This window comes from Ictidomys tridecemlineatus, chromosome 9 (assembly GCF_052094955.1).
Source record: "Ictidomys tridecemlineatus isolate mIctTri1 chromosome 9, mIctTri1.hap1, whole genome shotgun sequence".
NCBI lineage: Eukaryota > Metazoa > Chordata > Mammalia > Rodentia > Sciuridae > Ictidomys > Ictidomys tridecemlineatus.
The window spans coordinates 12345690-12362852 of NC_135485.1; the positions used below are offsets into that span (position 1 = coordinate 12345690).

General features: G+C 34.4%; 1 protein-coding gene across 9 annotated transcripts in view; it reads right to left on the reverse strand.

Annotated features, from left to right (window-relative positions):
• The window catches only part of Lcorl (ligand dependent nuclear receptor corepressor like), a 153110-nt gene that overhangs the window by 4747 nt on the left and 131200 nt on the right, over positions 1-17163 (reverse strand). For 6 of the 9 annotated variants that reach the window (XR_013425716.1, XM_078021122.1, XM_078021118.1 and 3 more), the window contains one exon: positions 12041-12067. The exons of the other annotated variants lie outside the window; for them this stretch is intronic. Coding sequence is in view for 5 of the 6 variants with exons in the window: in XM_078021122.1 (XP_077877248.1) it covers positions 12041-12067 (27 nt within the window). In the remaining variant the exon portion in view is untranslated. The remainder of the gene's footprint in view (positions 1-12040; positions 12068-17163) is intronic. 9 annotated transcript variants of the gene reach the window in all.

Sequence of the window (17163 nt, forward strand, 5' to 3'; positions counted from 1 at the left end):
AGTGTAAGGCATTTTAGTTTTTTCTTTAATTCCACACTATCAACCTTGTAAAAGAAAGTTCAATAGTATTATTGTTAAGGTCTCTAAAAGAGTAGGTAAAGCATTTATTATTCCAGAAGTATATATAAGTTTTACTTCCTTCTTAACTGAATACAATGAACTGTGCTTGTACGAATTGAGTAATGAGTTCACTCAGATAACACTGGTCAAAAACAGCCACTGCATATATGGATTATATCAGTATATATCAGAAAAGACATTATTTAACCTGGCAAGATTCAGTCCTTTAATTTTAATCAGGATCACAGCCATTTTGAAAAAAGGAATTAATATTTGTTGAATGCCTACTGTGTTCTCTAAGCACATTCACATGGATTATTTCATTTGAATTTTAACAAGTAAGGTGTGTATACTTAAACCATGAAAGTCTTCAAAAATTAAGCACAAACATGCCTGAGGACATACTGTCACCAGCCTGGAACGGGAAATACCAATCTTGTTCTTTCTCTTGCAGCTTGATTATAGCTCTAATAAGGCTGATAAACCATCAGTAGAAAAATAGTCCTTTTTTTTGATGATAGAAGAGTGTAAAGTTGTCAAGCCTATCTGGTGACCAGTGCATGTCACGATACTCTGGTCACCTCTTTCAAAGAGCTTTTATGTTGATGGAGAAACTGGCTTATTTGGATGTTAGGTTGGTCATCTCTTCATTATTCCCTTATTCCACAAGGTCATGGGCACATTCCCACCTGTTTTTGAGTGTTGTTCCCTCCTCAGAAGCCTTGCCCTCCACTCTTTTTAACCAAAACTTACCCTTGCTTTTACACCTGACCAAAATCTCATGTCATCTCTGAATTTAATCATCAGTAATACTGCACTTTATTGTGAACTCTTCTAGGTTCTCCACTATCTTTGTATCTGAATAGCCCTTACACATCTGAAGGAAAGGAGGATAACATTTTTATCTCTGGAAATAAACACATTGCTGAATTCACAGTAGTTGCTCCATAACAACCCAAATCAATATTTAACACAGAAATCATAATGAAATGTCTGAACAGTACTACTCTTACAGAACCTTGCAAGTCCAAAGGGTGCCTCGTCGGCTCTGCATAATGCTCATGTGATCCCCAATCTTAAATATAGGCTTATAAACTATTCTGCAGCATACTGTAGACTCGTTGGTCACCCGACAGACTTGACAACTTTATACTCTTATCGTCAAAACAAGACTTTTTCTATGATGATTTATCAGCCCCATTAGAGCTAGTAGTCATGCTGCAAGGGAAAGAACTCATTTGACTGGTTCTTTTAAGCTTTCTCAATTATAGCTGTACATCTATGAATCTATTAGTGGAGGATACTGAAGTGGCTAATGTGTAAGCATTTTGACACAGTTGGGTAATGGTAGACTCCAGTAACATTTTTCTGATTCCTCCTTGCAATCTCATGTGACTAATTTTGCTATTCAGTAACCCAAACCTGTTTGTCATGGCTTTACATTGCTGCTCTCCTCACTAGAATCTCCCTGGGCAAGTAGTTCCACTGAATGACAGAGTGTCAATTTGTTTAAATAGATATTATGCAAAATGACAGACTATAAGTTAGCTTATTCCTCATAAAAATAAATAGCAAAAGTTTTAAAACAAAAGTTAAAACTAATATGAATAGGAACATATTTTAAATTGTTACATGATCTAAGAGATCTAAAATACATTATATTCATTCATGTCAGAAATGTTGATTTTTGAAAAAAGTTACACTGGCTATTGCTAGTCTGCATATTTTTTTTTTTTTTTTTTTAAGCAAAAGCGTTTGAAGTACACCTTCTTGAGAACTCATGGCAAGTTACCAAAACGTATTACGATAGGTTGGCAGTTAAGCATATTAAGTATTAAACTTGAAAAAAGAAAATGAAAGCATAGAACACATCATGCTCATAAAGTATATGTTTCATTTGCTATTAAATTTGACAAAGGTGTGTATCAGAATGCTAAGTTTTTAGAATGGTGGTACTATAAATTTGGGTACAAAAACCCTAGTATTGCACAAAAGTATACATTTGGAGAAAATGAGTTTTGAAGTAACTAAATGTTACTATTAATATGCAGATTGATATGTTTAATTCAAATATCCTTAAGTTACTGGGTGTGTATTACTGATCTACTTAATTGGCAATTAAAATTTTCCTAGTTTAACCACTAAACTACCAAATTTGTGGTATGATGACACAAACTGGTACCAAGTCAAATATGACAATTTTTCTTGGTGCAATTTTTAAACAATGTTTTTGGTCTTCTGCATATTTTAAAATAATGTTTGCAAAATGTTATCACCTCTACATAAAAAATCAATCAGTACAAAATGCTATACAATGAAAAATGTCTGTCACTGTTCTTAGTCCCTGTTTGAGGGCAATTATTAACCATTTTCTTCTAGTTTCTTCACGTTGAAATATATACATATTGTTTCAACTATGTCCTTCCTCCTATACAATTCTATGTCTTAATTTCTTATCTTTCTTTTTAAAATAAAAATATATTTTGGATATTTCATATCTGCAAAATAAATACTTGAGCTTTTAACAACTACACAGAATTCTCTGGAATTTCATCAGTCCTGAATTCACAGACTTTTCAGCTGTTTTAATGCTTTGCTTAAAATAGCAACAGTACATTACTATTTGTTTAATAACGTGCAAGTATATCTATGGAGTTGATATCTAAGAGTGGGAAAAGCTAGATCAAATTGTGCTTTAAAAATTTGATATAGTAGTTGCTTTATTCACAAGAGACACATTCCAGAACCTTCAGTGGATACCTCAAACCATGATAGTACTGAACCTTATATATACAGTTTTCCCTATATATACATACTTATGATAGTTTATTAAGCACAATAAGAAGTTAATAATAACTAATCATAGTATTATTAGAACATACACTTTAATGGTGAGGGCTACTCAGTGACAAATGGGCAGGGAGTATATGTAGTGTGTATACATTAGACAGGGATGGTTCATTCTCTGGATAGGACAGAGTGAGATGGCATTAGATAAGTTGTTCATTTCTGGAATATTCCATTTAATATTTTTAGACTGTGATTAATTTTGGGTGACCAAAATTGGAAACCAAAAGAGATGGGCGAACAGGGCTATTCCATAGACTGCACCATTTTCCACTAACCAACAATGTGTGAAAATATTCTTCCCTCACACTCATATAAGACTCAAAAATCTCAAAAAGTGGCATGCTATATCGTATTTAATTTGCATTTCTATTATGAGGAATACTTTCATGTTAGCATGAAATTACTTTTATGTTTAGCAGCCGTTTGTATGCCTTTTCTGTGTTTTTTAGTTAGGGTTATGATCGTATTTCTTGTTAAGTAGTTCCAAATTCTTATGACTAGTTTACTTCCTCTGGAAACAGTTCTAAATGTTAACACAGTGGAAAATTACTGAATAGCTGTCATAGCCCAGCTCTATTCTGCAGATCAGTGTCTCCAAAAATCTACCAAATGGTGAGGTTCTTAAATGCACACAACTAGATAAGAGAACCTTCATCAAGTAGACAAATGCATTTCCCTGCTTATGATTCAGTAAGAAGTTATAAAAGGGTTATTGGTCTGCTGTATTTTGATGGCTCCTAAGTCCTACAAGGCTTAGATACAGGCCCACGCCACAAAGCTCTTCAGTCCTATGAAGACCTAGAATGTGTTCATCATGTCCATAATGACTGCAAACATGATTCCCTCAAATCCTTAATCAAGATCTAACTTAAATTTATTAGGAATACAAAAATGTGTAATGATGTTTGTCTCCAAGGGTTTGCAGCTTGGTAAGGAGGAAGAGAAAAGGTATTCATAAACCACCCAGTGTGAAAAAACAGCAGGCAATAGATATGAGTAAGGACAGACTAAAAGACTGCAAAGAAGGGAAAAGTTGATTCTGGCAGAGCAGGGAGGCCAATGGGAAACATTTGAAACAGGTCTTTAGGGATGAGGATGTTATTAAATTGGGTAGAGGGAGAATTTGCAGAGCTTGAGTTCTGATCCTGAATCCAGCTGAGTACACATTCCTTAAACTTTAGAGATTTCAATTTAATGGGAAAGCGAAGACAAAGTCGCCACTTAAGGCTAATGTGACTATTAGACGAGTCCATGAAAAGCACTGACATATGTAACAGTACACATGCTATTTAATAGCATCCCACTGACAGGATACTCTGCAAGGGAGTTATGTTTGTACTATTAATAAGAAAAAAATCAAATGGTACAAGTTTTTATTGGGAATAAAATGAATATGTGTAGGATTTGGTTCTGTAATGTCCATCATGTTAGGCTATTTCATATTATTTTTGCAGATAATACAATGATTTAATGTGTAGTCATAATCATTTCATTTTCAATCTCTGGGCTTAAAGTAGGTAAAATGTAAAGAATCATAGGATCTACACAGGAAAACATGGTTAGCTAGGATGGCCATGAGGACAGACATTTGAATAAATCTTTTTTCTCTATTGGCAACCTGAAAGTCTCTTTCTTCCTCCGCCTCCCTCTTGCTCTCTCTTGCACATGCTCCCACTGTGTGATGCTGTCCACCATAAGGCCCTCACTAGAAACCAATTAGGCATCAGATTCTTGAACCTGCAGAACTGTGATAAGACTAGATTTGCAATTTTCTCTAACCAGTTTCAGGAAAAACTACTTAACACTAAAATTCTCTAAATATAAAGGGAACACAAAGATTGGTACACCACATACAGTATGTGCTTAAAAATAAGTGATATGATAGCATGGTAATCAGGAATTCATAAGAAAACATTCAGAATGGAAAGAATAGCTTTCTACTGGAAATGGTAACAATTAAGTGATATGACAGTTTTACCTGGATTTTTAGTTGAAAGAAAGTCATAGTCAAATCAAGGACAAAAAATCACTTTTAGAAATCAAATGAGCAGTCTGCACGGCTGTATAATGTAAACATCATCCTTGGCTATGTAGCAAAAAACTTTTCCAGAATTTGTCAGTGAACTTGTGTATTAAATTAGTGCAACAAACAAAACTGTATCTCAAGCAGTACATTATGATAGACATTCAAATACCCAATTAATATATAAACACAATTCAGCTATCTTTATTTAAAAAAGAGAATTTTAGTATTGTAAAATTAAAGCCGTTAGTAAGTTGGTGATTTTAAAAGATGTCAACCAACAGTAGCAGCTGTGATTGAGAATGTTTTGGACAGGTTCCTATTTGCCTTCTTAGGAATTTAAGAATAATCATAATACTTTCACTTTTTCTGACATACCATCTGTATAGCAATTCCTCACCCATCCTAACTTCACCCTCTCTACCTGTAATTTTGCAGTGAATTCCCACTGTGCCTGTCCCATTGGATAAGCTCTAGCCAGTGGGAGGTTGGCTGGAGCCTGAGAATTTGCTTGGGCAAATCTGGATGGATGTGACTTGTCCCAGCTGATAGCCAGCCAACACAGACATGAGGAAGCACAGCTTAAACCAACTCCTGGCCTGATCTGCCAATCAGATTCACAAGTAAAATAAATGATAATTTATTTTAAAAGGGTGAGTTGTAAGGAAGTTTGTAATTTAGCACTGTTGGGAAAATAAATAATAGACCACATCTTTTCAACTGGATCTTCACCATAATGTTTAAAGAAAGGCAAGTTCCTCAACTAGAGACTCCTTAATCTTTCATTTCCCTCAAGTGAACTCTTCAGGAGCTGTATTACTTCAATGTTTATCCATTACTTGCTACCACTATTTCCTACCTCGTTATTCCTTAAGCTATCCATATCTGGCTTCCAGTAGCACTTACTAAAACCACCAGTGATCCTCACTTCAATAAATCCTTAGTTGTCAACTTGCTTCCCTGGCAACATTCACTACTGTTACAATTTTCTCTGCTATAAGTTTGTGTCCTCTCTGCCCCTCCAAATGCCTAGGTCGAAGCTCTAACTCCCAGTGTGACTGTTTTGGGAGACAAGGCCTTTAATTTACCTTAGTTAAAGTCATAAGTGTAGGTCTCTTATCTGATGGCTTTGGAGTCCTTAAAAGAGAAGGAGGACACTTCTGTGTGTGGCAGAGCTATTCTGCAAATCAGGAAGAGAACCATTACCAGACTCAACTCTGCCAGACCTTTATTTTGGACTTTCACTGTCCAGAACTGTGAATAAAGAAATTTCTGTTGTGTAAGCCATGCAGTCTGGCTATTTGTTATGGCGATCCAAAAAGACAAGACACCTTCCCTTTTTCATGAAACTCTTCTTTTGGCCTTTGGGACCAAGCATACTACTGTGCCTTTTCTTCTTGAAGTCATCCTATTCTAATTGGATAGTAAATTGGAATTTCTCACAGTTAAGCTGCAGGCTGCTGATGCTTCTTATTATTTGATATTCTCTCTATAGTTCCTCATCTACACTGTTTTTTGTCAGAAACGATACCCTAGATGTCTCAACTTCATCCACGGCTTATGTACTGTTTCTTAAACAAGTTTCCCTGTCTCCTCAACCTAAAACAGTCCCTTGTCCCCCAAAATCATTACATCATCTACTTTAATTAACGGAGAACCTGCCACTGCCATATGATTTCTATTTTGTTTTTCTCTTCCACAAACACAAACTTGAAGAGAGATCTCTGCTGGTCTTGTTCAGAACTTTATAGAAACTGGACAAATACATGTAGTACGAATAAATCTGGGATTTCCTTTTCTCACCTTGATGAGGTAACAGGAACCAGATTTACCCTCTCACTATAAAACAGCTTAAGACAAAAATATATGAAATAATTTTAAGACATGGGATGAGAGAAAGTGCGGGATGACAGTGAATCCTAGAAGAAGAGAAGACAAAAGGTGCTAAAAAGTCTACTCAGGCTTGCCACCTGGAGTTTCCTGGCTACATGATAGGAAGGGGGACTCAAGAGGGTGTGGAAATACTGATCAAGGAGATGGAGTTTAGCATTCAGGGAGCCCAAGGTGGCTGCAACTTCTGGAGCAGAATACATGAGACTGCTGGAGAGACAGAAGAGCTGTCAGGGGAGGGAAGAGACAAGCTACAAGGGAGCACACGCACACCAGGGCACTCCAAGGCTCGGCTCACATCTGTGCATGAATATTGATCTGCTGAACAGGGCACGAACATCCCAAAGCGGGAAAGGACTAGGTGAGGAACCTCTATAGGCCATGCAGGACTGGTTATACTTTATGTTCCCACCATCCAGATGGTAGGTCCTCCAACACATGCGGTGTTTTTACAGTCCTCAAGTGCGCACTGGATTGCTTCATTACATGTGTCAAATTAACCCTAGAACAGGCTTTTCAATCTTGCCACCATTAAAATTTGGGACAGATAATCCTTTGTTTCCGGGGGCTGTCCTACACACTGCAGAATGTTTAGCACATTGACCACTATCCACTAGGTGCCTAAAATAGCACCTCTAAGTGTGACAATTAAAAAAAAATGTCTTCATATATTACCAAATATCCTCTGGAGCAAAATCATCCCTAGTTGAGATACAGTGCCCTAGACTAAAGGCTAACAATGCTTAAAATCAAGACTTGAAAGGATCAAAATTATTTCTGAACAGGTTAACAGCATTCAAAACATTTTAAAGCATCACAAAAAATGCAGCCTGCAACAAGGTAAATTCACAAAATCTGGTGTCCCATCCAAAATTACCAAGCATGAAAAAAAATAGGAAAATATGACCCACAATGAGAAAAATCAATAAATAGGAACAGATAAAGAAATAACACACTAATTATAAAATTATGAAATTAGCACATGTGAATGCTAATGTAGGTATTTTAAATATACTCCATAAGTTCAAGAAATTAAAAAAAAACACATGACAAGATGAAGAAAAATGTTAGAGGTACAAAGAAAACTAACTTTGAACTTCTGCAGGTAACAAATATAATTTATAAACACTATACTGGTTGGGATTAATAACAGATTAGCAGTGTTCAAGAAATGGTCTATGACCTTGAAAATATGGGAACAGTGCTACCCAAAATGAAACAAAGAGAAAAGAAGTAAACAAACATGAGCAGAATATCAATGACTTGTGGGATAAAATATACGTGATTTAAATCACAGAAGGAGCCAGAAACATATTTGAGCAAATAATGGCTAAAAAGGTCCAAGAGTGAAGAAAACTAAAAGGTGTTCAACAAACCCCAGGCAGAGAAAGAATTGAGGCAGCCATGCTACGTACAATCCTTTATAATCATACTTTGACCAGTGATGAGGAAAACAGAAAAGATACATCACAGACAGGATCAAAAATAAGAATGATGGCAGACTTAACTTCAGAAACTACAAACTAGAAGACATCTTTAAAGTACTAAAAGAAAAACATGGTCCAATCTGAAATAATTCATATTCATGGAAAATATTTTTGAATGAGAAAAATGAAACGAAGACTTTCAGACATATAAGGGCAAAGCTAAGTGAATTAATCTTCAGCAGGCCAGCACTACTGGAAATGCTCAAGGAAGTTCTCCAGATAGAAGAAAATGATTTCAGATGGGAATCTGGAATAAAGAGCATCAGGAATGGTAAATTTGTGTAAACAAAATTTATTTTCCATTTAAAAAAATCCCTGAAAGATGAATGACCTTATGTTAGAGTCTGGATATGGCCTAAGGGTGTCCCCAAGGGTTCCTGCACAGGAAGTTTGGTCAAGAGTGGCAGTGTTGAGGTGCAGAAACCTCATGCAAGCATCAGAGCCCAGTGGGAGGTTAATTGTGTCACTGGGGCCAATTCGGGGGTAGGAGGGGGGTGAGGGGGTGAAAGGATTAATCTAATTCTCAAAGGAAATCAGAGTTCTCACAAGAGTGAGTTGTTAGAAAGTAAACTTACTCCACATGGGTGCTCTCTTCCACAGTCATTTCCCTTTCTGCTTCTGTGCCATGTTGTGATCTAGCCACAAGGGACATTTATCAAAGGCTGAAAAGGTGGGATTGAACAATGCTGACTTTCAGCCTCCAGAACTGGGCTAAATAAACCTGTTTTGTTTATAAACAACCTGGCCAAAAGAATTTTATTGTAGTACAGAAATGAGACTAATATCCACTTCTTCAGGTGAAAATAGTAACAATATACTGTAGGGTATATAAAATTTACAGGAGAAAAATATATGACAACAAGAGTGTATAGGCTTGGAAGAAGGAAATGCAAATATATGGTTGTGAGATTCTTAGGCTATCCATGAAGTGGCATAACGTCATTTGAAGGTGAATTCTGGTAAGCTAATGATATGTGTAACAGTGTAAACCACTTTTTTTTAAAGAAAACAATTTTTTAAAGGGCAAAAGAGATTAGGTGTAATAATAGAATATACTCTGATCCAAAAAAAGTCAGGAAGAGAAAAAAGTGATTAGGACAAACAGAAAATGGAGATAGGGCTGATTTAAACCCAACCACATGAACAGCCTCATAAAACATAAATGGTCTATTAAAAGGCAGGGATTATCAGGTTGAATAAAAGTGCAAGCCTGCCTAAAATAATCCTCCTTTAAAAATAAATACACAAAATGGTTAAGAATAAAGTTATGAGAAAAGATATACCACAATAACACTAGTAAAAAATTAGGTGCAATGACTACATGGTGTCAGATAAAACAGATTTCACAGAAGGAACTTTTCTAGAAACAAAGAGGTTCATTTCATAATGAAAAAGGAATGAATTCATCAAAAGTATCTAAGAAGTCTTAATGTGTATGAACTTAATTATAGAGCTTCAAATTATATGAAACCAAACTTGAGAGAACTGAACGGATCAAGATCCACAGTCCAAGCTGCATATTTTGACAACCATCTCAAAAACAGACAGAAGTAAAATGAAACTTGATAAGGACAAAAAAGACTTGAACAATACCATCTTCCAACTTGCTTCACTGACATTTACATAACACTCCATTCTGCAGCTTCAGCCTATATGCACAACATTTTCAAGAACACACAGAACATTTATTAGGATTTGGACAGATTCTGAGGCATAAAATGAATGTTAATCAATTAAGAAAGTAAAAACCATAACAGAATTAGAATTTTAAAACCATAACAGAATTAGAAATCAGTAACACAAAGATGTATTTTAAAACCATAACAGAATTAGAAATCAGTAACACAAAGATGTCTGGAAAATCCTCAAATTTTGGAAACTAAACAACACTCTCAATAATTTGTACGTTATAAAAATCACAAGAGAAATTAGAAAACATTTTGAATTTAACGAAAATGAAAACACAGCAAAGCAAAATTGTGGAATACAGCTAAAGTATGTTCAGAGAGAAATTTATAACACTGTACTCATAGTAGTAAAGAATTAATCTTCTTCCCAACACTACAACCAACACTCTACACTCTACACCACTGATTCTCAAAGTGTGGTCCCTAGACCAACAGAATAAACATCACTTGGGCCCTACCCATAGCTACTGAATCAGTGAAGCCCAACAACCTCTTTTTGAACAAGCTCTCCTGGTGATTCTGATGCATACTAAAGTTTGTGAACCACTTTCTAAAATAGAACCATCCTCATCTGAGCCACCAAAATGGTCTACACCTCCACTCTTCACAATGCTGTTAAATCTTCAGAAAGAAAGAAGAGTCTGATAATATCATATACTTTCCTTATTCTTTTACTTTTTTAAAAAATATTTTTTAGTTATAGATGGACACAATATCTTTATTTTATTTATTTATTTTTATGTGGTGATAAGGATCAAACCCAGGGCCTCACATGTGCTAGATGAGCATTCTACCATTGAGCAGCAACCCCAGCCCTCTACTCTCTTCTTTAAGAGCAATGAGAAGCCACTGAAAGTATATAAACTTCTTAGCATTGTTTACAAGGACATGCACAACCTATTCCTTTACTTTTCCCCAGTCCTCACTGTACTGAACAGTACTCTTCTCCAATCTAGGCACACCGTTCATGTCTTAGCCCTTTAACCTGTCAAGAAACCCACACATAAGCACTTTTTCACACAAAATCCCCCTTTGTGGAAGATCATTCCTATCCTCCTGGTTCTCTACCACTTGATCTAGTTAATTTACCCTCCACAGCTGCGCTTCACCAGCATTTCCTTAGGGCAGTCTTCCCTCACTCCTGTAACTTAACAATGCTCAGCTATTATACTAACATACAAATCATTTACTAATTACTACTAATTACATCCTAATTACTAATTTATTATAACATTTACTAATTGAGAATTTAATAGATTTATGAAATCATTTACTCAATGTCTGTCTCTCCAAATAAATGTAAACCAGGAGGGCAGGAACTACACATTGTTTTGTGGCCCAGGATTCCCATGTGTCTAGCATACTGTCTGACATAGTATGCTAGACATCTTTGAATGAATACATTAATAGAGTAAATAGAAAAGACTTTTAAAATTTAGCTTTCTATGTTTGTTATAACACAGAAACAAAGAAGGAAACAAATGAATTTCCAGGTGGCCTATAACAAAAAAAACTTAGGTTCACCTTAAAAGAAAACAAACACAAGAAAAGTGAAAAGTGGTAAGGTGAAACCATTAACACACCTACTCTGCTCTTTTTAAAAATAATTAATCTATAGGTGAATTTACTAGGCTTAATATTATGATAACTACAGAATTCTCAGCCCCACAATGATGAAAACTGTCTATTGCCCACAAAAAAATGAGAAGAAATGGTGATCTGAACTGAACTACAGATTTTGAATTCTTGAGAGGAGAAACAGAGACGAACACATCTACAGTACCAACTGCTGCAGAAGTTGAGGATCTCCTGAACCTATGAGTTCAAGACTGTGTCTCAATAAATAAATGAGAGAGAGAGAGAGAGAGAGAGAGAGAGAGAGAGAGAGAGAGAGAGAGAGAGAGAGAAATATAGAATTAAGACTTAAAGGGGGAGAAAGGAAGAAGACTTGGATGTTGAAGCAGGTGGGAAGCAATGAAATCAATCTCTTTCTAATAAGTGATAGCTGCTGGCTAAGGTAGATGAGCGACCCTTGAACTTACCTCAGATATAGAAAGCAGATCTGGAGGCTGCAGGGAGAGAATAAAGATTTACAAAATAGAATAATTCTGGCCCTCATAGCTCCCCTGGTACCACTCTGCTGGATAAAGATAGATATTATCCCCAAGAGACAAAACAAAACAACTAATATGGCAAATAATTGTCTTGTGCTGGGAAAGGGAGTAGATGGGGTAATGGGGATGAACAGGATAGAATAATCTTAATGTATTTTTAAAGACAATATATAACTCATTTTTCTAGCCATATCATATCAAAATTGTAGTGATATAAACATGAGTTAGCAGTTTTCTTATGCAATGTGTCGGGTACTAAATATTTTAGATTTTATGAACTTTAGGTCTCTTTTGGAACTTCACAATTCAAATTTTTAGCACAAGTAGAGCAACAGTTTTATTAGTACTCTAATAAAACTTTTTTGTAAAAGAAAAAAAATAGGCCATAGACTAGACCACTTAATTTAGAAAATTAAATCTATGTTAGAAAATAGTTCTATACTCTGTAATCACTACTAGTATGGTGAATCAACCAGATTACCTTTCTTCAAGTTGTACTAATTACGTTACCAAAGCAAAACCAACTTGAAATGTTTAGAGTGGTTCTTACGTTTCTCTAATATCTAACTCAATGTCTGGTAAATCAAAAGAAAAAGTATTCAATGATTGTTGAATAAACTGAATGGTTTCCTATGAAAGATATGGGATATTTAGTAAAACAGGATACCTTAAAAACATGGTAATGTTGACAAAGCAATGGAATACAAAATGTTCAAGAAATTTCCTTAAAACCCCATCAAGACAAAGATGATCAAAGTAGCTGTTTTATATTTTAATGGCATTATGGCAAAAGTTACAAACTTTTCAAAGCCTACAACTCTCCTGAGGAAATTATAATAGAGAAAAATTCAATTGCAAACAGAATAGATTTTAATTAAAATACCTAATTAGCATACTTAAAACAAAAAAAGTTTTAATAGTTTTATTTATGACAATGACACTTTTATATGAAGTCCACATAAAAGATATGTTGATGAATTAATTTTATATTCAAATATCTTCATTTACTGAGTTAAGACTATGGCTACATATTTGAGGAGATACCAATTGATCTTATGTTTCTCTAAATTCACAGTCAGCTATTTTCTCATGGTTTGTACTACAGACAGTAAGACCTTTTCTAAACTTTCAGCTGTCACAGCTCTCCCTCTCTTAAAATGAAAAAAAAAATTAATAAGGAAAAATAAAACAATGATCAGAATCTGATCATTCCTTTGAATGCAGAATGTTAATTTATGTACAAAAGGACCAAATCCAGTATATAAATCAATTTATATTTTGATAGTCATTTATATTCTTTCTGGAAGTATAATGATAAAAACAGAGAAACTTAGCAGGAAATTAAAAATAGCAGTGTTTCCAGTTGTTTCCCCAACTGCTCTATGGCATACAAAAAGTTGTGATACATAAAAAAAAGTTTGGGAAATACAAACTAACAATGCTAACAGGGCACTGGAAATCAGTAAGAAAAGCATCTTGGGGAGCTAGTGTCCCCTAAAATCCATCTTTGGGATTTTTGTGAAGTAAACTAGATTAAGGTGACTGAATCATGTAGAAATATTTTTTCTATCAAAATTAGAGTATCATTTACTCTGTGCTTCATAATTTTTTCTATTAAATAACAATTATGATGTTGAACAGTACAGTACAGGAAGAAACTCCAAATTTTATACAATAATGTCTTAAGAATATTTTGTCCAATAGGTTGCTTGTACCATACAAATTTAAAGGAACATCTGTGTTCAATTTTCAGTAAATGTGGTAAAATGTTCATAAGCAGGACTGGAGAAGGATATATGGTCATTCTTGATTTTGGGTATTTGGAGTATGGTGCTTAATGCCCATCAGTTATATACCTGTGTGAAAACCAAATGATGATTGGAAAAATGGATATTCAGTATTTCTGAGGGCAGAATACAAAAGGAGAAGCTGACAAACTGAACAATTTTTTCATAATCATCTTAGAATCTAATTCAAAGTAGCAATTAAATTCTGAATATTTATAAGAAAACGAAGCATTTTACATGAGCACTTTTAGTTTATTGCAATTTCAAGTCCATGTTGGGTTATTTAGTCTTAAAGATTTTCTCATGGGTGTCCAAAATCAGTTTATTTACTTCCAAATACTTACCAATTAGAAAAAGGCACATGTTTACTTGAGTGACTTAAAAGATACTGATACTAAAAAAGGTCTTTGTTATTATTTTCAATAATCATGTTTAATTTTAGGTCAGTATCACATCAAAAATGTGAAACTGACTAACTTCTCCTATTTCTGTCCTCTATCCCCAAATCTGTATTTTATGCTACTATTAGAAAAGATAATCTAGAACTCAATTCTGATCATGTAGCTCCTCACTATTCAAGGAATGAAGGTTATATTCTTGACTTGATTTCTTTGTCCTTCTGTTTTACCCACATGGCAAACCCAACTATTCTTATACCTACAGGACCTCCCACTAGGGTCCAAGTTTATATCCTTGCAGCTGAGATAAAACCCACACAGCCATACAATGCTGTATTTCTCAAGAGAGTTTATTTCAAACTCTATCCATATTTCCCAACACCCAATTCTCCCATACTTACTATTAGAGCACCTCTAAAGTCCTAGCAGATGAACTCTAATATCTCAACATTCTATTAATTACTGATTTACTTCCCTACATATCATTCCCATTATTCTCTCAAGAGAAAAGTGAACCTTCTGGCCATGACTAATCTCCAGCAATGCCCCAGGTCCTCTCCCTGGTAATCAACTTGGTGGTGTCTCTTCTTTCCTACTGCTTGCCATCACATTTTTGAATAGTCAACCTTTTCCCCATTGGCTTTTTCCCAGTGACCCCCTAAACATTTTTTTTTAAACCCACTTTCAACACCATCTTACTCCAGTAACCTTTCTATCTCCTCTCCATTTGTAGCCATTTATATTTTTTTTGTGCTAATTTTCTTCATTTCCTCTTTCTCCATTTAATTATAAAGTTCTGAATTAGACTTTGGGGTTCTGCTAAATCAACTAAGCTAATCCCTTGATTCAGTGAAACTGCTTCAGTCTCATCTCAACAACTCACATTCCCTTCTTAAAACATTTCCCTTTAACTCTCTTCTAGGATTTCCTCCTTTACTTCTTAACTATTCTCCTTAGTCTCCTTTCGCATACATCTTTTTTTCTTCCCTTCACACTTGGAGCTCTGAGATCCTAGGTTCTTTTAATATTACACTCAGTAATGTCTTCTAATGATGTAACTTAAATTTTTCTGACTCCAGATTTTCCAGCTTAGCTCAGGCCTCTTTCCTAACCCACAACACCTGCTTCCCAAATGTCATTTCTTGGATATTGCACTAGATACTTCAAATCTCTTATGTCTAAAACTGAATCCTCTGAGGGTTCTCTTCTATCTATCTCACTTAATGTTGATCTCCCCAGATGATCAAGATAAGAACCTAGATGCTATCCTTTATTTCTCTACTCTGTAAAACATTCTATTTTACTTCACAGATCTTTCTCGAATTTATTCTTTTCCATTACTCCTACTATTAGGGATTCAAACATTTTTTTTTTCATTAACTAATGTTAACCTCAAAATTTGGAACATGTTTCCCTCAGTAGCTTTTCTTTTATCATTCCCCACTCTCAAACTCAACCAATCCATGATTCCTATTTTATATCTCAGCTCTGATAAATCACTCAATTCTCCAAAAAGCCTACTCTCTTGTATCACCTAAATTTTCCACAAGCAGCTTACTCTGCCTGAAAACCTCCTTCTACCAGCTTTTCATATTTGGGCATCCTTTGTTTCCACTTATGTGATAACGTATAAATCTTTGCATTCAGTTTTCCTTACATGTTCCTACAGTTCACCTCTCTCTGGTCATAAGACCCATCCTCCTACTGGAACTGGCTATTCATTTTTCTCTCCCCCATGAGACACTAAGCTCCAGAAGAACAAAAACCATGACTAACCATTGTATTCCCTTAAAATATGCAATATCCTGCAAAAGTCATGAAGTACACTCTATTTATTGGATAAATAAATATTCTGGGTCTTGTTTTCTCACTTAGAAAAAATTCCAAACCTTCCATTGTGACTAAAAGTGTATTGCAGGCATTCATTAAATATTTGTTAAACTAAGAATAGGATGGAATTTCATTTTTCTTTCTCCTCTCCATGTCTATGCTTGATAAAGAGCAGTACAAACGTAGTAAAATAGAAATCTAAAAACTCCTATGTATTAAACTATATCTGAACAGTTAATAAAAATGCATAAAATAAGACATTCATGGTAGAAACAAAACTTTTCACCAACAGAAATATTTCAAAATTCATTATATACATTATCCTAGGAAATTTTCTAGAAAAGTCCCATTGTTAAAATTTTATCTATTAAGTTTTCATTTGCTATTATTCTACAAAGAAGAAAATCACACATAAAACTAATAATGATCTTTAGTGTCATTCCCAAAAGGTCAAAAAGAAGTATGGAATACCAACAATAATGAGAAAAAAATAATATTATAAAAAACACTTAAAACTCAGATAGATATAACGAATATTGCCATAAATACAACCGTATAAAAATAATGTCCTTGTTGATTAAAAAAAGAATGTTAAAAAATAAAAAAGGAAAGTTATCAGTAAAAGATAAATAAAACTTTAAGCAGAACAGGAATTAGTAATAGTAATTTTTAAAATAAGATGAAAAACAATTTTTTTAAATACCCAAAAAGAACTTTGAAATTAATTTCAAAAAGTCATAATTAGACAGCTTCAATCTTACTTCTTTAGGATGGGATCATATTTAGTGGGGTAAAAATCAGATTAAAATGAATTTTATATATAATAATTAGGAAGATACAATGCTTAAGAGGCTGAAAGGATAAAATACGGTTCTGTTGTAAAGTGAATTAAAGTAAATTACCTTTGGTAAACTATAACAGCATGAAATGAGGATGATATAGAACATTAAAATGAAACTTTACACTTTATTCTTCAAAAAATACACACATTTTTAGGTGAATTATAAGCTTCTTCCAAAAATCACCAATCAGGTTT